This window comes from Rhinopithecus roxellana, chromosome 17 (genome assembly GCF_007565055.1).
Source record: "Rhinopithecus roxellana isolate Shanxi Qingling chromosome 17, ASM756505v1, whole genome shotgun sequence".
Classification (NCBI taxonomy): domain Eukaryota; kingdom Metazoa; phylum Chordata; class Mammalia; order Primates; family Cercopithecidae; genus Rhinopithecus; species Rhinopithecus roxellana.
In genome coordinates, this window is record NC_044565.1 from 21,186,924 (window position 1) to 21,213,195 (window position 26,272).

Consider the following 26,272-nt stretch of genomic DNA (forward strand, 5'->3'; position numbering starts at 1 on the left):
ACATTTCTTTATCTTTCTACAGATCAATTAAAATCCATGAGTTCACAACTCCATTCCAATGCAACAACATAGGGTTCATTCCAGCCTTCCCTCTTCCATATTTGTAACTCCCTTTCTGAGGATGAGTAACCTCATTTCATCATTCACAATACATCTATTTGTTTTGCTCAAGTCTACATAAAATACATAGAAAGTAGTTTCAGCGTTGCTAATACACTAACACCACTGCAAAAAACAAACCTACTAACCAGAGTTCAGTATTTGCTGCAGTTATGGTGGTTTTTCATCCTCAGGGTACATGGCCAAAATACTGTGCTCAAAAGTTACTTAGTTTAGTTATTTTCCCCCATCCCTTTAGTGTGGTTATGTATTTCACTACACGTGGGTTTATTTCTTTTTGTTTGTATTTTGTTTTAGGGTTTTGCTCTCCATTTTGTTGATATTTTTAGAACTATATTAAAAGGTATACTTAGAAAATAGTCACTTCCCCATTTTTTTTCACTTCTTACCCACCTTCCTCACCCTTCCTACACCATTCACATTACCTCCTCTAGGTAGCTAATTTCCTTAGTTTCTGGTTTATCTCTCTTTCCTTCCTACTTCTGACATAAACAGTAGTATACTATAGATAGATATTCTTTTGTACTTTGCCTTTTCCATCTAACAATATGTCCTGGAAATCACTCTATATTAATTAATAACCAACTTCTTCATCCATTTATTCGGCCGCATAGTATTCGTTTGTGTGGATATACCATAGATTATTCAATAATTTTTCTATACATGGCTATTTTGGTAGTTTCCAATATTTTGCACTCATAAACAATGCTGCAATAAGTAATCTAGTGCATATGTACTTATGTATTATTGAAAATGTATTTTTAGGATACATTTTAAAGGTTGTATTGTTGGATCAAAAGGTAAATAAATGCATGTATAGTTTTATTTTGCAAAATGTTCTTTTATTTTTTGCATTCCCACAAGCATAATGTGAGAGCATTTATTTACCCATAGGGTAATCACCAACAAGTGTTGGTATACTTTTTAATTTTGCTAATCTGATAGTTGAGAAATTATATCTTGGTTTGAATTCTCATTAATCTTATGAGTAGACTACCTTTTCATATGTTTAGATGCTATGTTTATGAACTTTTTATCATAAGTTTTGACCATTTTTCTTTTTTTAAAATTAAATTAAACAAATTAATTTTAAGTTCCAGGATACATGTGCAGGATAGGATATGCAGGTTTATTACATAGGTAAACGTATGCCATGGTGGTTTGTTGCACCTATCAACCCATCACCTAGGTATTAAGCTCCACATGTATTTGCTATTTATCCTGTTGTTCTTCCTCTCCACACACTCTGATGGGTCCCAGTGTGTGTTATTCCCCTCCCTGTGTCCATGTGTTCTCATTGTTCAGCTTCCACTTATAAGTGAGAATACATGGTGTTTTCTGTTTATGTGTTAGTTTGTTGAGGATAATGGCTTCCAGCTCCATCATGTCACTGCACAGGACATGATCTACATGATCTCATTCTTTTTTATGGCTGCATAGTATTCCATGGTGTATATATACCACATTTTCTTTATCCAGTCTATCACTTATGAGCATTTGGATTAATTCCATGTCTTTGTGATTGTGAATAGTGCTGCAATGAATATGTGTGTGCATATATCTTTATAACAGAATGAATATTCCTTTGGGTACATACCCAGGAATGAGATTTCTGGGTCAAATGGTATTTCTGGTTCTAGGTCTTTGAGGAATCACCACACTGTCTTCCATAAAGGTTGAACTAATTTCACCAACAGTGTAAAAAGCCTTCCTATTTCTCCACAGCCTCACCATCATCTGTTGTTTCTTGACGTTTTAATAATTGCCATTCTGAGGGGTGTGAGATGGTATCTCTTTGTGGTTTTGATTTGCATTTCTGTAATGATCAGTGATGTTGAGTTTATATATATATATATGCCACATATTATATAACATATATATGCCACATAAATGTCTTCTTTTGAGAAATGTCTGTTCATGTCCTTTGCCCAGATTGCAGAACGTTTTCCTATTCTGTAGGTTGTTTGTTCACTCTGATGATAGTTTCTTTTGTTGTGCAGAAGCTCTTTAGTTTAATTAAATCCCATTTGTCAATTTTTGCTTTTGTTGCAATTGCTTTTGATGTTTTGTCATGAGATCTTTGCCTATGCCTATGTCCTGAATGATATTGCCTAGATTTTCTTCTATAATTTTTATAGTTTTGGGTTTTACATTTAAATCTTTAATCCATCTTGAGTTAATTTTTGTATAAGGTGTAAGGAAGGGGTCCAGTCTCAATTTTCTGCATATGGCTAGCCAGTTCTCCCAGCACCATTTATCAAATAGGGAATCCTTTCCCCATTGATTGTTTTTGTTAGGTTTGTTGAAGATCAGATGGTTGTGCAGTTTTATTTCTGAGATCTCTATTTTATGCCATTAGTCTACATGTCTGTTTTGTACCAGTACCATGCTGTTTTGGTTAAGGTAGCCTTGTAGTATAGTTTGAAGTTGAGTAGTGTGATGCTTCCAGCTTTGTTCTTTTTGCTTAGGATGTCTTGGCTATACAGGCTCTTTTTTGGTTCCATATGAATTTTAAAGCAGTTTTTTTCTATGTCTGTGAAGAATGTGTTTTGATCATTTTTCTACCTAGTTTTGGTTTCCTCTCTTTCTAGTATTAGAAATATTAGCCCTTAGCTGTAATATATAATACAAATAGATTCTCCCTGTTTATAAGTGTATTTTTACTTTGTTTACAATTTTTCTTTGCAAAAGATTTATTTGTTGTGTAATCAAATTTATCAATTCATTCTATTCTTGCATCCATATTTTTGAGTCATAGTTAGATAACCCTTTTTATGAACAAATCATAAAAGAATTTGTCCATCTGTACTTACAGTTTTATTTTATTTTCTGATCCCTAATCTATATATTGGTGCATAGAATGTGAACCATAGATCTAACTTTATCTTTATCCAAATAGCCATTCAGTTGTACCAGCTACATTTATGAAAAATTCATATTTGTCTCAGTGATTTGAGATATTACATATTTTATACATTTCCATATGTACTTTGGCATCTATTCTATTCTACTGGTCTGACAGCTATTTATGTGCCAGTACCATGTTCTTTTAATTATAGAGTGTTTATATTAAATATTTGGGCAGTATAGTACTCCTCATAGCTTTTCTTTTTTCAACATTTTGGTAGTTATTCTTAGATGTCCATTTATGCATATAAGCTTTATTATAAACTTGTCAGTATTTTCATTGGCATGTGTTAAAATTATAAATTAACCTAGAGAGAATAAAACATCGTTATCATGTTGAGGCATCCCATTTAAGAAATTTTTATTGGCATGTATTAAAATTATAAATTAACCTAGAGAGAAAAATCATCTTTATCATGCTGAGTCATCCCATTTAAGAAATTTTTTCCAAGCCTATTTTTGTGTCTTACAGAAGATTTTTTAAAAACATAAAAGTGTTCTTCATACGGGTTTTTAGCATTTCTTATTAAATTTATTCCTAACTATATTACTTTCTTTGCTGCTATCATGAAAGAAGCATTTTCTATCAGGCATTTTCAATATTCTAGAATAATTGAGGTGGCATTGTGAATATCTAGTCTTTGGAGATTTGATAAATTTCCCCCATTTGGGCCTGGTGCTTTTTGTAGAGTATTTCTTTGGTAACTTTCTCTATATCTTCTGTGGATATTAGTAGGAGCTCTATTTCTAATGTGCATAATTCCAGTAAATATATTTCCCTAAAAAATTATCAATTTTAACTAAACCTGAATGTGGGGTTAGTTAAGTGGTCTAAATGCTCCATGTAAAAGACATAGAGAGGATAGCTGGATAAAAAGACAAGACTCAACCATTTGCTGTCTTCAAGAGAACCATCTCACATGTAACAACACCCATAGGCTCAAAGTAAAGAGATGAAAAAAGACCTACCATGAAAATGGAAAACTAAAAAGAGCAGGAGTCACTATTATAATATCAGATAAAATAGAGGATAAACCAACACCAATTAAGAAGCAAAAAGAAGGGCATTACGTAGTGATAAAGGGTACAATTCAACAACAAGACTTGGCTATTCTAAATACATACACAGCCAACATTGCAGCACCCAGATTTATTAAAAAAATTACTTCTAGACCTACAAAAAGACATAGACAGTCACGCAACAATATTGGGATCCTTGAACATGCCCACTAACAGTGACTGATCATTGAGGCAGAAAACTAATAAAGAAATTGAGGACTTAAACCTGGCACTCCAACAATTGACTCTGGATTAACAAACAAAAAGAAAAAAGAATAAACACAACCAGAATTGACAAAGATGAAATTACAACAGATTCTAGAGAAATAAAAAAGATCTTCAGAGACTATTATGAACAATTCTATACACAAATTAGAAAATCTAGAGGAAATGGATAAATTCCTGGAAATATACAACCTGCCAAGACTGAACCAGAATGACAGTGAAACCCCGAACAAACCAGTAACAAGTTTAGAAACTGAATAAATAATTTTTAAAAAACTACCAAAAAAAACCCAAAAAACAAAAAGCCCTGGACCAGATGGATTCAGTCAAATTCTACCAGATATACAAAGAACTGGTACCAGTTCTACTAAAACTATTCCAAAATATCGAAGAGGAAAGTTTCATTCCTAACTCATTCTATTGAATACTAAGGTAGTATCACCCTGACACCAATATCTGGCAGAGACACAATGAAAAAAGAAAACTTCAGGCCAATATTCCTGATGAACATAGATGCAAAAAATCCTTAACAAAATACTAGTGAACAGAATCTAGAAGCACATCAAAAAGTTAATACACCACAAACAAGTAGACTTTATTCCTGGGATTCAAGGCTGTTTTAACACATGCAAATCAATAAATGTAATTCACCAGATGCATAGAATTAAAAGCAAAAATCATATGATCATCTCAATAGACACAGAAACAGCTTTTGATAAAATGCAACATCCCTTCATGATAAAATCCCTAAGCAGACTAGGGATCAAAGGAACTGACTTCAAAATAATAAGAGCCATCCATGACAAACACACAGCAACATCATACTGCATGGACAAAAGTTGAAACCATTCTCCTTGAGTCCTAGAACGAGACAAGGATGCTCACCCTTACTGCTGTTATTCAACATAGTACTGGAAGTTCTAGCCAGAGCAATCATGCAAGAGAAAGAAATAAAAGGCATACAAATAGGAAGGGAAGAAGTCAAATGATCTCTTTTTGCTGATGATATAATCACATACCTAAAATCCCCTAAAGACTCCGCCAAAAGACCCCCAGAACTGATAAATGACTTCAGTAAAGTTTTGGAATACAAAATAAATGTACAAAAATCAGTAGCATTTCTATACACCTTATATGGTCAAGTTAAGATTCAAATCAATAACTCAATCCCATTTTTGATAACCACATACACACAAAATGAAATGCCTAGGAATACAGCCAAACCAAGGAGGTAAAAGATTTCTACATGGATAACTACAAAACACTGCTGAAATAAATTAGAGATGGAAAAAGATTCCATGCTCGTGGACTGGAAGAATCATTATTGTTAAAATGGCCATAATGCCCAAAGCAATTTACAGATTCAATGCAATTCCTATCAAACTACTTACATCTTTTTTCACAGAATTAAAAAAAACCACTATTCTAAAATTCATATGGAACCAAAAAAGAGCCCACTAGCCAAACCAATTCTAAACAAAACCAAAAAGCTAAAGGCAGCATATTACCTGGCTTCAAACTATGCTACAAGGCTACAGTAACCAAAACGGCAAGGTATTGGTACAAAAACAGACACATAGACCAATAGAACAGAACAGAAAACCCAGAGATAAAGCTGCACACCCACAGCCATCTAATCTTTGATGAAGTTGACAAAAACAAGCAATGGGGAAAAGATTCCCTATTCAACAAATGGTGCTGGAATAACTCACTAGCCATATGCAGAAGAATGAAACTGCATCTCTACCCTTCACCATATACAAAAATTAACTCAAGATGGATTAAAGATTTAAATGTACAATCTCAAACTATAAAATTCCTACAAGAAAACCTAGAAAATACTCTTCTCGACACAGGCTTGACAAAGAATTGTTGGTTGTTTGCAAAAACAATTGCAACAAAAACAAAAATTGACAAGTGACACCAAATTAAACTAAAGAGCACCTGCACAGCAAAAGAAAATTTCAATAAGCACACAACCTACATAATGGGAGAATATATTCACAAACTACACATTTGACAAAGGTCTAATATCCATAATCTATTAAAAACTTAAATCAACAAGCAAAAAAACAAATGACCTCATCAAAAAATGGGCAAAATACATGAATAGACACTTCTCAAAAGAAGACATACAAGCAGCCAGCAAACATATGAAAAAATGCTAATTATAACTAATCATCAGAGAAATGCAAATCAAAACCATGATGAGATGCCATCTCACACAAGGCAGAATGGCTATTATAAAGCTAATAAGTAGCAGTTATTTCTCCATACCTAGGGAGGCTATGGAGAAAAGGGAATGCTTATACACAATTAGTGGGAATGTAAATTAGTTCATCCACTAGGAAAGCAGTTTGGAGATTTCTCAAAGAACTTAAAACAGAGCTACCATTTGACCCAGCAATCCCATTATTGGGTATGTACATGTATTAGTCTGTTCTCACACTGCTAATAAAGACATACCCAAGACTAAGTACTTTATAAACAAAAAGAGGTTTAATGGACTCATCGTTCCACATGGCTGGGGAGGCCTCACAATCATGGCAGAAGGCAGAAGAGGAGCAAAGGTGCATCTTAAGTGGTAGCAGGCAAGAGATCATGTGCAGGGGAACTGCCCTTTATGAAACCATCAGATCTCATGAGACTTATTCACTATCACGAGAACAGCACGGGAAAACCCGCTCCCATGATTCAATTACCTCCTACTAGGAGTAGTGTAATCACACTACACTTGGGGATTACGGGAGCTACAATTCAAGATAAGATTTGGGTGGAACACAGCGAAACCATATCAATACCCAAAGGAAAATATATCATTCTACCAAAAAGAAGCTAGTCCTCAAATAAAACCTTCATCATTGAGACTCTAATGAGCTTCCCTGCTAGGTGATATTTCATTTGTGTTGTCAAAATCCACTGCTGGAGGTATTAAGTGCCTCCTGTGTGACTCCACTGGAGAGGACTCTTGGAAGCTGTGCCTGGTTTCCTCTGAACTTTATCCCATGTGCCTTTTCCATTTGTTAATTTTGTTTTATATCCTTACACCGTAATATATCATAGCCATGAGTAAAATTATACACTGAGTCCTGTGAGGTCTCTTAGCAAATCATAGCATCTGGCATTAAGGATCCCCGACTCATAGGATCACAAGCCCCATTTTCTTATTGTTTACATTTGCCCCTACAACATGGAGCATCTTTTCTTTTTTAACCTTTCTGAATCATTTTGTTTTTGATTTCTCTCTTGTATCCAGAATATTGTTTTGTCTTGCCTTGGGAGCCAAATTGAAAATCTTTTTCTTTTAATAGATGAATTGAGCTCATTTATATTCATCACATTACTGATATATTTGGTCCCAACTTGGTCATATTATTTTCTATGTGTCTTATGGTTGTATGTGTGCTTCTTTCTTTCTTTCTCTGAGTGACAATATATTTCTTAAAAATACCATTAGTCACTTGTTTCCTTATTAACCTTTCACACTTTGATTTGTTGGTTTTTACTGATATTCTTTAACTCCAGCCTATTAACTGTACATTAATCAATAACCTTATTCTACTTTTCTCTTATTCTCTTCCTTCTCTATTTTTAAAGTTGCACTATTTTGACTTCAATAGAACATACATTTATATACTAGCTTCCCATTCTTGTCTCTATCTTTTTTTTAAGGCTCATATAGATCTACAATTAAATATGTTAAATGTTCCATATCAGCATCAGCTTTTTTCCCCCAAAGTTATTTCTTAGCTGGATAAAACTCATCATGTAGTAGATTTCTAATGAGTACCAAATTCCCTGGGTTCTTGCATGTTGAAAACTATTTTTGTATAGCCTTGATACTTAAAAGACTAGCTTGGCTAGATAAAATTCCTGATGCACATTTTCTTTCCATGGGTTTTTTTTTTTTTTTAATTGCTCCTCCATTATTGCCTTACTTCTTATGTTGTTTTTGAGAAGTCTGATGCTAGTCTAATTCTCTTGTCTCTGTTAAGACCTGCAGAAAAATTCTTTAGCCTTAAAATCTAATAATTTTAAAAGGCTATATCTCAGAGTTGATTGTTGTGGATAATTTTCCAAGGAACTCTGTAGGCCCTTTCAATATATACATTCAAATTTTCTTTTCCTGAACTACAGTTATAAATAAATGTTTGCTGTATCCTCTTTTGTTTTTCTCTTACAGACACACCAATTATATGTATGTTATTTCTTCTTTGCCTGTCTTCCATTATAATTATTTTCTCTCTGAACCACTTTACTGATTTCTCTATCTTATTTTCATTCATTCTCTTGGTTGTTTTCTTATCTTTCTTCTATATTCATTACTTTGGTTTTCCATCATTCTTCTGGTCATGTTAAACTTTTGACCTTATTCTCCTTTGAGCACTGTGTAATTTAGTCTTCATTTCTGAGATGATTTTGTCTTTTTTCCCTTCCATTTATATTTTTAAATTTTAATTTTTAATTCATTGTGGCTTTTTGTATATTTGAGTACTTCTTTGAGAATATTTACTTCAGTGTGTAGTGTTGTTTTTGCTTCATGGTTGTTAGTAGACTTGCATGTAATCTATTTTAATTTCTTTAGCTCAGGGATTGGGTGATTTATAAGATTTTTAGTTCAAGAGCATTCTGTTCTGTCAGTGGAGCAAAATGAAATATGTTTTATTTTATTTTATGGTGACAGGAAAAGAGTCGGATACACTCTCATTTATTTGATTTTTTCTTGAGACAGAGTCTTGCTCTGCTCCCCAGGCCGGAGTGCAGTGGCGTGATCTTGGCTCACTACAGCCTTTGCTTCTGGAGCTCAAGTAATCTTCCCACCTCAACCTCCCAAGTAGGTTCTTTTTTGTTTTACAGAACTTACATTTTCAATAGTTGCTTCATTTTCTCTGCATCATCCAATGTTCACATAATGCCTCATCTTCTTTAGAAATTTAAAAAACTTTTTAATTTTTATTTTTAACCTTATTTTCTCCCCCAGAACTAATGGCATCTTGAGTAGCCTTCACTTTTAAGTCTCCTTCCTGTAGTCAGTCCTCTGATACACCAGGACTTTTTAAAATCATTTTTGCATGTAGGATACGCTTCTTTCTGGCTGTGACTTTAGATTAACCTCAGCTTCTTAGATTAACTGCTAGCTCCTTGCTTCTCTCTTTTGTAGATTTCCCAAGGACTGGCCTCACTGTCTGCAAAGGCTGTGGCAGGAGCATGAGGAAGAAAGCTCATTGGTGTATGTGTTTATTTTTCTACTCAGAGGTAATTTGATACTTAGGTATTCTCTCTTTCAGTTACTTCCTAAGGGCATACATTTTGTTTAGTTTTATTTCTTTTTCTTATAGGTTCTTACTAATTTTGGAAGATATGTGGGTGATTCATATTTAGACAGTTGCCATTATTCTTGGCTCTCTGAATTGAAAATATAACTTTTAATTACAAATGTTATAGTCATAATATAAAAAAATAATTGTCTAAGGGAGAGAAAGTTGATGAATCAGAAAACTATTTTGGTACCAGAAAATCTGGTAGTTAGTAAATGAAATAAGGTTGTGGAATATCCTCCTTAGAATAAGTATTAATGCAAAAAACACAAAAACCTAGGATGAAATTTTAGAATTAGAACATACATGGAGTCAATTGGCAAAGTTAAAACTATGAAAGAGGCCAAACCAACACGGCAGGAGCTTATAACTTTTGAATTGATGATGTAAAATAATGTAGCTGAGAATAAGAATTCCACCATAAGCAGAGACAGTAGTAGATGGAAAATGTTGTTTGCTTTTAAAATCATACCATGACAGTTACAACCATATTTTGATGAATAAAGAGATTGAAACACTATGCTAATTTTAAGTTACATAGGAATGTATATATAACGGATATTTATGACTGACAAATGGGTAAATTTTAAGTTTGGAAATTACAGTATCATTTTGGTGTCAAGAAGAAAAAGTATTTGCAGTATATTGAGGGCCGCATTCCTATTTTTCCACACAGGAGATTAGGTTACCTAGAAATGTAGGAGAGAAGCAAGTCCAGGAATAATGCTTGTTTCTTTACCTTCTCACGTTGATCACCTTGGTAAGTATGCTTTTGAGTTTAAAAATTGGGACAACTAAGATAAAACTTTTAAGTGTAGAATACTATTTTCAAAGTCTTCAAGCATGCTTTAGTTAGTGCTTGCATTTGAGTGGCTATGGATAGATGCCATTATATTTATTTTCTAAAGGGCCCCAAATAGTGAAACACCATGTTTTTGTTTTGATAAAACATTAAACATGTAATGAAAAAATGACTTTAGTAAAAGACATTGTGTTGGCTGGTGAGTAACCCTGGCTCTGACTGTGTTTCAGCATCCTCAACAGCCAGGATTACGTTCTCAAAAACACGTGCACATGGGTCGCTAATGATAAGTAACTGTTTCTCCAGATATTTTTTTTTTTTTTTTTTTTTTTTTTTTTTTTTTTTTTTTTTTTTTTTTTAGGTGGAGTTTCACTCTGTCACGCAGGCTGGAGTGCAGTGGCTGGAGTGCAGTGGCGTGATCTCGGCTCACTACAAGTTCGCCTTCCAAGTTCACGCCATTCTCCTACCTCAGCTTCCCAAGTAGCTGGGACTACAGGCACCTGCCACCACGCCTGGCTAATTTTTTGTATTTCTTAGTAAAGACGGGGTTTCGCCGTGTTAGCCAGGATGGTCTCTATCTCCTGACCTCGTGATCTGCCTGCCTCAGCCTCCCAAAGTGCTGGGATTACAGGTGTAAACCACTATGCCGGGCCCTATTTTAATGCTTTTAAAAAATTATTTCGTGCTCAACAGGACAATTTCTAGAGAACAAATATCATTTTCAAATTTTACCATTTAGAGATTAGGCACATGCCAATTTTCACATCAGAACATTTAGAGATAAGAAAGAAAAAATATATATTACTTAATTTCATAAAAATTGAGAATATTATAAAATAGTTTTAGTCAGAGTAAACATACCTTTATTTGAGAAATAATTGTGTGAAAATTCTTATCATCCTCGAATACTGCTGCTAAACTTGGCCCAGTTCCACAGGTTTTTTCTTCAAGTTTGTTGTTAATATAAGGGCTGGTGAAAGCATCAAAATACGAATCAGGCACGAGATTAGGAACTGATAACACAGTGTTTTGACAATGATTAACTGCACCCAAAATACCATCCTGTCAACGAGAAAGGCATAAATATAAATGTAAATGCACATGTTTATAAATTCTTTTGAATTTTATGAAATGCTAAAATAAATAAGAATAACTTATTCAACTAGGCTGGGTATTGTGCTGATTCTGAGTGTACGACAAATCAAAAGACATGGCCCTACATGTTTTCTAATTGAGAGAGGACACATGTTTTCTAATTGAGAGAGACAAAAAAATTGCAACACATGGTGATGAGTTCTACATTTGAAGTGCGAACAAAACACTAGCAGGTCACAATGGAAGGAAAGCCAAGGAAGTCTATGGGAAAATTTAAAGGGAGGGTTAAAAGTTTATATTCTTTGGGTAGTAGTTTATATTCCAGAAAGCTAATCTATGGGAAAAATAGAAATGTAAACAAAGATTTATGTGCAAGGACAATCACTGCAGTATTTCTTGTATTAATAACTAATCAGAGAAATACTTAAGTGTTCAAAAGTAGAAGTATAGTTATATAAGTTCTGGTGCCTTTATACAATGGAAAATTACATATCCTTACAAAATGGCGTCTCCCAAAAATAATTAATGACATGAGAAAAAGCTTATGATATAATGTTAAGTTTGAATAAAAGAGAGTGAGCAGGATATAAAACTGGTATATAATATTATCTCAATGTAAATATGTATCCATATCTATCTCTGTAGATAACCTCATGGTAAGTTATATGTATCAGCATATCAGTATGCACTAAGACAAGACTGGACAGAAGCATATAAAAATGTTAATGGGTTTTTATTTTTGGTACATAATATTATCGATTATTTTAATAATTTTTTCCTATGTTTTTCAAAGTCTCTTCAATGAGCATGTTTAGTTTGTAATTTAAAATAAATATAAAGTCTAATTAGAGAAAATGAGATAAAGAAAACGTAAGTCTTTAAATGAGTCTCAAAAGATGAAGACGAGCTTGTCAAGTGTATCAGACAATAGTATAATCCTTGCTAAGTCATTGTGTATGGGACCCAAGGGGGCAGGCAGGTGAGTCATTTAGGTACTGGAGCATCAGCACTGCAGTGCAGAAAGAGAATACTCTGCAGATGCAGTCAGCCCCTTCATGAAAGGCCTTGTGCATGATGCCAGTGTTAGCCCATGGGCCAGCAATCCCAAACTGTGATCGGGGACTACCCAGAGGATAAAGGGTCCCAACTTCCAAGGTAAATTTGAGAAGAAATCTTGAGTTACACGAAGTTAAACAGGAATTTTCTCAGGACCTGCTAAACAGGATTTTTTATATCTCTTAATATATAAATGTATATCACAACCCCCTTTCTCCTGGAATGCTTACCAACAACTCACAGAACATCTTGTGAAAGATGCTACTACAGGCAATGGAGAAATTTTAAGCAGGAAAGGGACATGATTAGATTTGCTTATGAGAATAATCTTGCTGTCAGCAATGTGGAAAACGGATTAGAAGGGAAAGAGGCAGGCAGATGAGAGCAGACTATTTCAGCAGGCCAGAAGAGAGATGATGAGGTCCCAATGGAGAAGAGTGGCAGAGTGGGTGCAACCATGGTTCAGCACACAAGAACTGATGACCTGATCTCAAGGAGGTAAGGGAGACTCTAGGGGAACTCCCAGATTGCTGGCTTGGGCATCTGGGCATCTAGGAGGACTGCCAGATTGCTGGCTTGGGCACCTTTCATTGAGATGGAGACAGGGAGGGAGGAGCAAGTTTTCAAAGAAATTGATAAGTTCAATTCATATTGGTGAATTGAAGCTAACTGTGGGACATTCAGGTGAAGATTTCCAGATGACCATGAGTGAGGCTTAAAAGAAAAGTATTGGATCTATAGATATAAAAGAGGCTCTTGGAAAGATGACTGAGAAGGAAAAAATGTTGCTACAGAAATAGAAACCAAAGGAGGAGTCTATTTCAATTAAACCAAAGGAGAAGTCTATTTCAATTAAACCAAAGGAGGAGTCTATTTCAATTAGCAGAAGCAGTAAACAGAATCCAATGCAATGGGAGGTTTGTCTCACACGGCAAGAAATATCAGAATTTAAAAGTATATATTGAATCAAGTGTTAGGAAACCATAGGTAACCTAAGCAAGAGCAAAGTAAGAGATCATGACTTAGGTATATAATTTTCCTTTAGATTAATCTCCGTGTGTATGTGTGTTTGGAATCATTGGGAATGATTAAGGCTAATGACTAAAATTGTAGTGAAAAAATATAAAATTTATGAATAATAGTCCTATTTATACTTCTATTGGCTGATTTTTGGGTTATATGAAATAAAATCTTATTTTGGTATGAACGGACAAGCATGCTAATTATTCCCAAAGTTTGGCCATGTATGTTTCATATGTATTAGTTAAAAATACCCATGTGGGGAACAGGGTCCTGTAACAGGAAATGGGAAGGGTATTCAGTTTGAGGCCCACCCCTTGGGGGTAAAAGACAGCCAGCTGCTTGTGAGAGAGCCTCCTTTTGTCATCTGCAGTCCAGGACACCTGCATCCCATGTGAAGGACATGAATCTTGTGGCCAGGAGGGGACATGAGAGTCCAGTGCCTCTTGGCATGGGAGCTCCTGAGCGAGCTTCCAATCACAGGGACCTCAGTAGTCTGTTTGTCATTGTAAATGCCTTCAAACTGCCTATCCCATAAATTACAGAATCATAGGCTGCTGGAAGAGGAAGCAACGCTAGAACTCATATGCCTTCTCATCATATAAATGCAGAAACTGAACCCCAGAAGTGGTTTTCCCAAAGTCAAATAGCTTGTTAATTGTAAAGCCAAGACTAAAATCTAGAGATCTTGATTACTAGTGCTTTTGAATCAGAGTACAGCAGCTAACAACAGAAGATACAGACTTTGACTGGTTTACTAACCTATGCACCTATGCAAATATAGGAAGCAGAATTCTAAGATGACCCCCAAAATTCCTGCCCCTGTGTACACATGCTGTTCAATCCCCTCCTTTTGAGTGTGGGTGAGAGTTGTGAATATAATACGATGCCAGTCCCATGATTAGGTTACATGATGCAGCAAAGGTGGGGGGATATTGCAGGGGCCCAACTCAGTTGTTTTCAAGTTAGTCAAAAGTGATTATCCTTGATAGATGTGACTGAATCAAGTGAAAGCCCTTAAAAGAGGGATTGAGGCCTTCCTAAGAGAATGGTCCATCTGGCCTTGAAGAAGTGAATAGCCATATTGTAAGCTGCTGAGAGAGTGGGCCACATGGCAAGGAACTACAGATGGTTTCTAGGACCTAAGTAGGGTGGTCTTTGGCTGACACCCCTTAAGGAAATGGGGATCCCAGTTTTACAGTTGCTTAGAGCTGAATTCTTCCAGCAGTCTGAGGGAGACCAAGACCTTGAAATAGACGATAATCTGAGTAGCCAGTGAAGCTCCTGACTTACAGAAACTGAGATGATTCATGGAGGATGTTTCCAACTGCTACCTTTGTGGTAACTTGTTACACTGCTATAGATAACTAAGACAACAAAATTCTCTAGGATCCAGCATACCTTTAAAAAGATTTCAAAAATGGTATTTACAGGCTGGGCATGGTGGTTCACACCTGCAATGCCAGCACTTTGGCAGGCAGAAGCAAGCGGATCACTTGAGCCCAGGAGTTCAAGACCTGCCTGGCCATCATGGCAAAGACCCATCTCTAAAAAAAAAATAGCCAGGCCTGGTGGCATACACCTGTAGTCCCAGCTACTCAGGAGGCTGAGGTGGGAGGATTGCTCGGGCCTGGGAGGTTGAGGCTGCAGTGAGCTAAGATCACATCACTGCATTCCAGCCTGGGTGACAGAGTAAGTCCCTGTTTCAAAAAAGAGAGGGAGGGAGGGAGGGAGGGAGGGAGGAAGGAAGGAAGGAAGGAAGGAAGGAAGGAAGGAAGGAAGGAAGGAAGGGAAAAGGTATTCACAACAGAGTGATCTCTTGAGTTGTCCTTAAAGGGATCCCTATAGTCACTTTTAAATTTTGTATAGAATGTTTTCCTGTACCTTACAAAGCCTCTAATCTGACTCAAGTTAAAGATAATGTGCTAAACTTTTAGATAGTTTATATATAGCTATAATGCTGTGACAAAACAATGCTTTCTCTCTTTCTCATGACCATCTTGGAGTAATGACAACTGCAATTCTGACAACCAATTGACAGCAAAACAGCTGCTTCGTTTTCCAAAAGGGTGCTTGCATGTGAGTAATACATGAAAAACACACACCAGAAAGTCTTCCAGAGAAGGCTCAAAGAGAAGTGACTGGACCGTCAACATTAGTTCTGTGAGAAACATAGGGATGAGAGATTCATCTTCTTCTTGCTTTTCCACCACAAGGGTCCCCTGAAATGAGTATATTTACAGTGTTATAAAGACACAAGTATCAAGGTCTAAAATAAAATAAAAAAACAAGGGACATGTAAACTGAAGTTTATATAATTAGCTGAATTCATAATCTTGGCATGCGGAAAGTGTTTCAGAGAATAATAAAGAACAGAAAGAAAAAAAGGTAAATATTGAAAGGCTACATAACAGTTTAAACCTTTTCTCCTTGTAAAAATACTACCAACAAAATGGAAAGGTAAACAATAAACTAGGAAGACATATCAATAATGTATATAGCAGATAAAAAGTTGATAAAATTTTAATAAAACTATAGTTGATATACTTAATAGGACTATATGCCAATAATATATTAATGAATCCTTACATAGAAATATATTCAAATACATATATACTTAAGTAGAAAAATGGGCAAAGGACATAATCTGAGAATTCTTGAAAGCAAAATAGAAATGATGAATTCACCTCCTTATTCTTCTCTTCCTTAAAATAGTTTATTCAGTAACAACATTTGCAGAGAGTTTATGTTCGCCAGGCACAGTGCTGGGTATTTGTGTAATTCCCACACCAACCTTCTTAAACAGGTTCCATTATTGTTCCCATAGGATGAAAATGGGATCTGGAGAAGGTAGAATGTTTCATCCAGATCATACTAGCTAGTAGGCGGCAGACCAGAATTCAAACCCTGGTATTTCTGATTCCTAGACCCATGCCCTTATTCCTGCCCTGGGGTCATAATTACAAGAATACAACATTTGAAGGCAGTGATATACCACTTTGTATATTACTGATGCAGATTAAAATGAACGGTAATATTATTTAGTATGCAGGTGGGTAAATGCTTATTCTTTTTTTTTTTTTGAGACGGAATTTCACTCTTGTTGCCTAGGTTGGAGTGCAATGAAGCGATCTCAGCTCACTGCAACCTCCGTCTCCTGGGTTCAAGCAATTCCCCTGCCTTAGCTTCCTGAGTAGCTGGGATTATAGGCACCCACCACCACGCCCGGCTAATTTTTGTATTTTTAGTAGAGACGGTGTTTTAGTATGTTGGCCAGGCTGGTCTCGAACTTCTGACCTCAGGTGATCCACCTGCCTGGGCCTCCCAAAGTGGTGGGACTACAAACATGAGCCACTATGCCTGGCCTAAATGCTCATTCTTAAACATTGCTGTAAATTGACAAAGCCTTCTGGAGAGTATATGTCAGTGTGTATGTATCAAAAGCCTTAAAAATGTGCATATTTCTGACTCAATTTCACATCTAGGAATTTTTTTCTAAGGGGAAAAATCTGAAACGTGTGAAAAATGTATAGACAAGGATACCCTTTAACAGCATTATTTGAAATAGTGGGAATGTGATCAATAATTGAAAATTATTTACAAGAATTATAATTTCTCTGTGAGAATATCATGTGGAAAAATAAATGTTGACTTGGGAAATATTTCATAATACTGTATTGCTAAGAGGAAAAAGCAAGGGATAAAGCAGTAAGGAAAGTATAATATCTTTTTTTCCCTTTGAAGTAATTATCTTTGGGTAGCAAAGGTGCTTTTCTTTGTATATTTGTGTTTTCCTAATTTTGTCACTTAGCATAAATTACTTTTAGAATAGAAAAATAAATGTGACTTTTAAAATTTTGATACTATTTATAAAAAGGAGAAATTCAGAATAGGGGAGGAGAGAAAGCTATGAAAAGGAGTACATGACTATGATTTAACTTTTGGAAGAAAGGGAAACTAAGGCTGAGAGCATCAGGTCTTGTATAATTAGGTTTCTGTGGAGCAGGAGACTTAAGCTGTGAGGGTAGGAGGTTTGATGAAATGAGATGAGCATGTTTTGCTCACCTTGATGAAATCAGGTGAGCATGTAGGTATTCTGGAAGGAAGCTATTAGTACTAAGGATGGAGCTAGGGCAAAACTTACTGGAAATTTGAATATGAGACAATATGATCTTTCTTTTAGCTATGCTGGAATGCACGAATTTGTACTACTTCATCCAAACTTCTCAAAGTACTCTGTGTCTTTAAGATCAACATCCTCATAAAAGGCCATTCCCTCAAAGCACAGTAATTTGCTTCTTTTCACCTCTAAACCATTGTTTACTTCTTTTATTTATACCACTTTTCCTGCTTCTCCCTGCCAGTTTATGCCCACAAGGAGCACTTATGTCCCCATGAACTATAAGCTTTGGGGGACAAAGATCCTATCTATGCTTTTCATGACTATCTACTCAACATCCAGCACAGGAATTGGCACAGAGTAGGTACTTAAGAAATATGTCAATGAACACATGAGTAAGCTTTAGCAAGTTCCTGTGACAGGAACTTTCTCTCAGTACGGTGGATTTTTACTCTATTATTAGATACTTGTTGATACGCTGATTTTCAGTCTGCCATTTCATGTGTATTGTAGGCTTTGATTATAACATGAAATACTCTATGCCCGGGGTTCCCAACCCCCGGGCCATGGACCAGGTACAGGTCCAGGCTGCGCAGCAGGAGGTGAGCAGAGGGTGAGCATTACTGCCTGAGCTCTGCCTCCCCTCAGATCAGTGGTGGCATTAGATTCTCGTAGGAGCCCAAACCCTACTGTGAACTGTGCATGTGAGGGATCTAGGTTGCATGCTCCTTATGAGACTCTAACTAATGCCTGAGGATTTGAGGTGGAACAGTTTAATCCCGAAATCATCCCCCAGAGTCTGCAGAAAAAATTGTCTTCCATGAAACTGGTCTCTGGTGTCCAAAATGTTGGGGCTGCTGCTCTATGCATTTCTCTCTTTTTTTAGTGCACAGACATTAGCATAATTCATAGAGCATAGTTTGCGCTCCTCAATAAATGCTGACCAATAAAATATTCTTAATTTTGTGTGAGTATACCTTTTTATCAGGGACTTCAGGCTTCTCTTCAGTAATCCATTTCTGAATGACATCTGCTGAAGGTGTTCGTTTTAGCTTGTCAGTGAGATGGTTCAAAAGCGAATTAACAGCATTTACGGTTAAGACATGCAATATGTTCTCAATTAGATAGTCGTTTAGACGAATAAAGCTTGAAAGGAAAAAAACAAACACAACTTCAGTTTTTTATATTCACTACATATTTTTGACAGTGCCTCTAAAGCAAATATTTAAAATGTAAAATATCATAATTTCTCCTTGAATTTCCATTTAATTATACTACAATATCAGATATGTATTGTCCAGAAGAGTTGTTCTTAGATATTTTTCCTTTTAAAACACAAATATATTCAAATATGTAGCATTAATTCAGTTAGATGTTCTAACTCTTCAATAGAATATTTAATGAGTAATATAGCTGTTAGGGAAAATGCATCTAGTTTATCTAGCTAAAAGGGCCATAATTTTTTTTAAAAGATGCTTTAAAGGAGAAATCAATGCATACAACATCTGTAACTTGCATTCTAATAGTAAAAGTGTAAAATTTTTGCTATTGAATAAATGTTGATGGCAATTGCTAACCCAAAGGTTTGAAGTTTATGTTTCCTTACTTGAGTGCTTACTTAGAATGCAGACGGAGTCAGCAAGACATTTAGAATAGTCCTATTCTGCCCACGTGGAGCTCTAAGGCCTCTAATACTTTTAGGCCCACTATGGTAGCCTCAGAGACTGATTCACTGATTTCTGTTGCTACACAGATATTTTCATATATAAACTGAGATACAGTTAAGATGTATTACATAATTGCAAAAGTTGGATTAAGTCTGTGAGGACTGAAAAACAATAATCAGTATTTTATAGTTCCAAAAACATGAGATTTTAGAATGATGGGAAATCCAAATTCTGGAACAGTCAAGGTCAAGATCCAGTTGGGTAAGCCGGTGTCAGAGCTAGTGCTAATGAGAGTCCCCTGGTGAGGTCCTAGGAGGGATATTTCTCTCTCTGGCTCCCAGTGGTAAATCCCATTTTAGGGATTGGGTGCACCTTTGTGAAGTTATGCAGCTGCCTATAGTTCTTTTGTGACCAAAAAGATGGAGCACGTCCTCCAGGCCCACTTGAGGAGGTCCATAAATCTGTGTGCCTGATTTCTCCCTGCCACAGCCTGCTGTACTGCGAGTCTCCATGCCCAGGCTGGGCCAGAGGGAAACAAAGCCAGAGAGATCAAAGAGGAGCTCTTGGCCTTGGCCTCATGCTCTGTCTCTATCAGCTCACAGTCCCAGAGCTGCTTTGGTTGGTGGCAGTTTGAAGAGGGGGTCTTCTGGGCTGTGCATTCAGGTTACCATGTCCCACAAATTTCTCATCACCATTCATGAACAATGTGGTAAAGGGTTCCATTTTTTTTCCAAGTGAGACATCACTTAGGTCTTAGAAAAGATTCTACTTTTCATTTTAATTTTTAATTGTGTGTACTTAAGGTATACAACACGATGCTTTGATATACATAGTGATATGATTACTCCAATTATGCAAATTAACATACTCATCACTTTCTGGGGTTTAATTTTTAATGAAGCTTAAGATGGATACTACAATTTTTCTTGAAAATGAGAATAGTCTTACCATGTCAGCCTCATGCAATGATGCCTTTTGCTGGCCTGCTCTGTATACGTCATTTTCTCAGAGTCTCCATAAGTGGGCAACTCATATGGCGTATTAATGAAACTTATACTGCTCTGCATTTTATGATAATCTAAGAATAACAGAAGGCACAACAACAAGTGTACTTGTATAAAAGTTCCATCTCTTTCAATATGATTCAAAGAAAAGATAAATAAAATTCAAAAACAACAAAATATTTTGGTACATGAAGCATTTCAAACCTGCAAAACAGCCCAATTATCCAAAATAAGTTTACATCAAAGGATTTCAATTCAACAAGATTGTAGACAGTTTACTGACATTCTCATTAACAGGATTTGATCTGTATATTATGCTACCTCTTTCCTAGGAACAGCTTTACCCTCCTTTTCTACCTATTATTTAGTCATCCTTTATAGTACCCGCCAACCGAGTCAATCCTAAGGTCAATCCAGTCCCTTAATTTTAACAAAACCTATTGTATGTGCTAGTAGACTGGACGTACCTTTAAGCAGAGAGATGCTGAGTCCACTCTAAAGTGCTTATTAATCAAGATTCTGTATCCAGTTTAGAAATACTATATACAAACAGGAGTAATGGGAGAAACATGCAGTATTTTCTATTTCCCTCCCTTCCACAAAATATATTACATTTATAACATCCATCAAATGTTTGGAACAATTCAAACATAGAATCATTATTTAAACTTCAGAAAAGTAAAATTAAAAAGGGCTGAAATTTTAGAAAGCCACTACCTCTGATATATTGAGGTTCTTTCCCCTTCATACCCTCAAAAGGTCCAAAAGGACAGTCATCAGGAACAAATCCTGCAGCACGCAAAGCAAATCGACAAGCCTTCCTGACTACATATTTTGCCTCATTTCGAAATTCTCCCAGGCGTTCTGTCACCTAGATATCGTTGAATATGTATAGTTAGTGATACTGAAGTATCAAAAATAGGGAAAAAAGCTTTGATTCTTATAGAGAAAATTTGTTACCTCTGCTAGCCATAGGACTTGTGCGGCCTTAAATTCCTGCAGGGTGTACGTGTGACACTTTTCAATGTAACAAAGTCCCATAAAACTCAAATAATAACACAATTCATTTATTTTAAGAAGAGCTGGTCGCAAATGCTGAATGAAAATAGGAATTTATTATTTAGTAAAAATATTCTGTACTTTAAAAGTATAAACATTCAAAAAGCAAGAATGGTTATTAAGGATAATAAACACTTCTGTGTGTGAACTTTTGCTACAATTACAAAACGCATATGTTAAAAGATCACTTCTATAACTCTTTTCTAAAAGTATTCCTTGAATTACCAGATTTAATTTGTCTGAATTCCTTTCTTTTGATTTTGAAAACACATACATGTCTTTCAGCTATTTAAGGAATATGGCAAGTAACTTAAGGAATTGAGGGCAAGTAATAGAAAACTGGGTGTTACCTTAAGTACTTTACAATGTCCAGTCATAATGATAATGGAAAGGCCCATCTATTAACTTAAGAGGTTAGGACACAGAAGAAAGTCAAATTTAACATTAAATTGTTATTGGGTAACAAGTTGCTCTGGAAAACTGCTTCATGTTTTCTCAAAAGGTTAAACATAAAGTTGCTAATGACCCAGTAATTCCACTCTTACATACGTGCCAAAGAAAAATGAAAACATATGTCTAGACAAAAACTTGTACATGCATGTTCATAGCAGCATTATTCATAATAGATAAAAAGTGGAAACAATCCAAATATCCATCAATAGATGGACAAATAAAATAGGCATATCCAATATAATTTGCCAACTTTTAAAAATGCTATGCTACAACATAGAAGAACCTTGAAAACATTATGTTAAATAAACAAAAGTCAGTCATAAAGGACTACATACAGTCCTTGTGTATCCTCGGGTTCCACAGTCATGGATTCAACCAACTGTAGATTAAAAATGTAGTAGGGTATACAATGCTTGTGTCCATATTAAAGATGAATAGACTTTTTTGGGTCACTATTTTCTAAACAATATAGTATAACAACAATTTACATAGCATTTACATTGTATTAAGTATTAAAAGTAATTTAGAGATGACAAAATATATAGGAGGATGTTTGTAGGTTATATGCAAATACTATGCCATTTTATATAAGGGACTTGAGCATCCGTGGATTTTTGGTATTTGCTGGGGTGGTCCTGGAACCAGTCCCCCAAGACACTGAGAGCCAAGTGTATTGTATGATTCCATTTATGTGAAATCTACAGAACAGGCCAATCTATGGAGATAGAAAGTAGATTAGCGGTTGCCTATAATTGGGGGAAGGGACAGGAAAGTCAGAAAGAAATAGAGTGACCACTAAAGGGTAATGAGGTTTCCTTTGGAGTGATGCATATATTCTAAGATTGACTGTGGTAATGGTTGATCAATTCTGTGAATATACTAAAAATAACAGAATTGTGTACTTCCGATGTGTGAATTATATAGTATGTAAATTATATATCAAAACTGTTATAAGGAAATGATGTAGGCACAGGTGCCAACAAAATTGGTTATTTAAAAAAAAATCATAAGAGGAAAACAAGGACAACTCAGTATGTCTCCCTTCAACCTTGTCTAGGGGAATCAGCCCTAGTTAACTAATTATAAATATAAGACTAGTGGTAAGTGTGTGGGTGATTACAGCACTTAATACATATCTAAATGACTGCAATGATTCTGTTATTTAGGCCAATCCTTGCTTAAAAGGATGAGAGCTTTCTAGTCTGCTGGGACTAAATTTAAGAGAAGATACTATAAAGGCTGAAACACCACTGGTGTGAATGATGGACACAGAATGAAAACTCTCAGCACAATAAGAGAACATGCCTCGAGGATTGATAGAAGTAATTTCAAAGACAAATTAAGAATGAGCTATTTTACATACCTAGCAACACATATATGATATATGTAGTGTTCAAGACATGGTACAAGATGAAAGATGGTAAAATAACTTCAAATGACTGATGGATCCTTAATGAAATTTGAGTTTCATGTCAAGAAGGACTGGAATAGTTTTTCACAACTCAGAATGCACAATGGAATGGATGACTTGAGATAGTCCATCTTATATATTTGTCTTATACTAATGTTTATGTTAGCCAGAGACCTTGAATGTTTCCCTATTGTGTGACTGGCATGTTGATAACAGTCTTTCATATTACCATATGCAAAGTGAAGGAAATGACTAGTAAAAAGCAAACTTGAGATACTGTCACAGAAATAGACAGCTGAGGACCAGAACTCTGAGTGTGACGGTAATGATGACTGCAGTTTATTCCTAGGGGCCAAAAAGGAAACTTCTAATGCAAGCTGAAATTCAATAGATAGAAATTTTAAATATGGTCACACATTTTTTCACAGTTTTGTTTTCATGATTGCCCCATTGTCCAAAGTAAATATTAAAAATTTTCCTACTGTATGAATCCATTGTAAAGGAAACATGATATATTGGGAGCTACTGACCCATGAAAACAAGGCCCTAACTTATTTTCGACTCTAAAGTCTAGAGTGTCTCAAAGATAACGGGAGGTAAGAGGCTACCAGCCTACTCTGCTCAAAATGACATATAACTTTCCTAATCAACAACAAAGGGGATCACAAATCCAAAAACTCTGAGGTGACTTCTAATCAAAAGGGACCTGTCCAACTCTCTTCTTATATTTTTGCATTTTGCAACCCTAGTTAAAATGTAGAAACACCCCTAGATTGCTAGACTCCTAAATGACAATACAGGATGAAAACTGGGAATTCTCTTAAGAATATAAAATATTTGATTTCAAGAACAGTCTATACCAACAGCTATAATAAATTCACACTTTCTTTTTTTGTAAGTAATTATTTTAAAATATGAATGATAAATACATACAGGATTAACAATGAACAAATTTTTTTGTAGAGATTTTCGACATCCAGTGATTTTCTTGGAGCGGACATTCTTCCTCCACACATTAAAAGCCTTCCATTTCCGGAACAGTGAAAATATGGGAATCTTAGTGAGTTCTCTGTGATATAGATATTCCTGTTCCCATCGATCAATTTCTATAAATTCAGCGTCTTCATTATAAATGTGTGTTACTGCCCTTTGGCTAATAGTATAGTAGTCATTTTTATTGATGTTCTCATAACTTACAACTCTATAAACAAATAAAAATTGGGACTAATAAATAAAGTATTCAATACAAAATGAAGCAATTGCGTTACTTTTTTATTCTACAGAGATAAAACATTTCTGGAAAGCAAACATTATTTAAAGCTAAAAAATTCTAAACAACAACTTTCAGATTAAATACATTACTCCAGAAAATGAGTAAAACAAGTTGGGCTTATTATAAAGATTTCACAACTGTGGCAATATGCTTGATTATTTCAGTTACATGATTTTTACATTAAAATGAATTGAGTATAAATTACTAAAATTTAATAGTTCTACATTAAAACTATCTGGAGCCAAATTTTTATCTATTATTAACTCTTCAGAAACTATTCAATATTAATAGCATAAAAGAATTTTACACTATCAAGTCAGGACAGAATTATGAGAAAGGTAAAAGTAAGGAAACATTAATTAGGTGAGATAAGAATCAAGACCAATATTATATGCCCAATTTATCACCAACAAAATATTTATTATTGATAAATTGTTTAGTTCATCGTATCTCTCTTTCAATGGTTGTCATGGACATTTTTCAACTGTATGAGTAACAGAAAACTGATCAAGTAAAGAAAAGAAGCAAGAACAAAGTAAAAACAGAAGAAAGGATAGGAGAAAGAAATGAAGCAATGAAAATAGGGCTGATTCTCTAAAACTGCTTAAAATAAAATTTTTCCTACAGCAAAACGATATTCTCTGTAAGTTTAGTTATAATGCTGAAATACTGAATGCAAGAAATATTCAGTAATAGAACAAGTGTGAAATATGATATAGCACCTTATTAAAATATATTTAGGAATTTAGGAAAATAACATTTTTCTAAAATGTTTCTGTTAGGAGAACTTAGTAAAACAAGATAAAGGTTAAGGGCAAAAACAAAGCCCTAAATTATTTCTGTGTTAAAACTATGCAAAAATGACATGTACTACAGAGAAATTAGACAGGAACACTCCAGTGAAAATCAGCTATCTTCCACATCTTTCAGTTCTTGGCTCTACATTCTGAACCTGGAGTCCACAGTCCTATTTATTTTATTTTATTTTATTTCTACTACTACTATTATTATGATTATCTTTGAGATGGGGTCTCACTCTGTTGCCCAGGATGGAATGCAGCCATGTGAACTCGGCTCACTGCAACCTCTTCCTCCTGGGTTCAAGAGATTCTCCTGCCTCAGTCTCTGGATTACAGGCGCCCGCCACCATGCCTGGCTAATTTTTGTATTTTCAGAGATAGGGTTTCACCATGTTGACCAGGCTGGTCTCGAACTGCTAATCTCAAGTGATCTCCCTGCCTCAGACTCCCAAAGTGTTGGGATCACAGGCGTGAGCCACCACGTCTGGGCCACAGCCCTTTAACACAGCTGTCAGGTTATTTGTGAAATCCCTGAAACTGTTTTATGGAAAATTCATGTATATATGTATGATCAGTTTTTAAGACACTGGAACAAAATTCTGTTTTGGGTCTGTTAATAAAAGAGTAAGAACCACTGGTATAAATCATTTTTAGTTTTTAATTTCTATTTTCATTTTAGTAAAACTGAATAACAAAAATATTTTTTAAATTATGGCACACGGGACGAGAATGAAAGCAAACCCAAACCAAGAACTGTTCACGTGAGCGTGCAAGGAGATATGGGGGGGCTGATGGTGCTGTGCGAAGTCGGAGAGGAATAGTCCCTCCAACTTCAGGGCTGCCACGGAAAACCTTCAACCTGCTCGGCTTTTACCTGATTCCA

At 35.4% G+C, this 26,272-nt stretch overlaps 1 protein-coding gene across 2 annotated transcripts in view; it reads right to left on the minus strand.

Annotated features, from left to right (window-relative positions):
- Window positions 1–26,272, minus strand: part of DNAH6 (dynein axonemal heavy chain 6) — a 330,576-nt gene that overhangs the window by 266,381 nt on the left and 37,923 nt on the right. The window contains exons 6-12 of one of the 2 annotated variants that reach the window (XM_030920632.1): window positions 24,250–24,517; window positions 21,354–21,488; window positions 21,111–21,264; window positions 20,338–20,467; window positions 18,700–18,868; window positions 15,708–15,824; window positions 11,293–11,493 (exon numbers count right to left, since the gene is read on the minus strand). In XM_030920632.1, the coding sequence (XP_030776492.1) occupies window positions 11,293–11,493; window positions 15,708–15,824; window positions 18,700–18,868; window positions 20,338–20,467; window positions 21,111–21,264; window positions 21,354–21,488; window positions 24,250–24,517 (1,174 nt within the window). The remainder of the gene's footprint in view (window positions 1–11,292; window positions 11,494–15,707; window positions 15,825–18,699; window positions 18,869–20,337; window positions 20,468–21,110; window positions 21,265–21,353; window positions 21,489–24,249; window positions 24,518–26,272) is intronic. The other variant, XM_030920633.1, reaches the window with a different exon arrangement.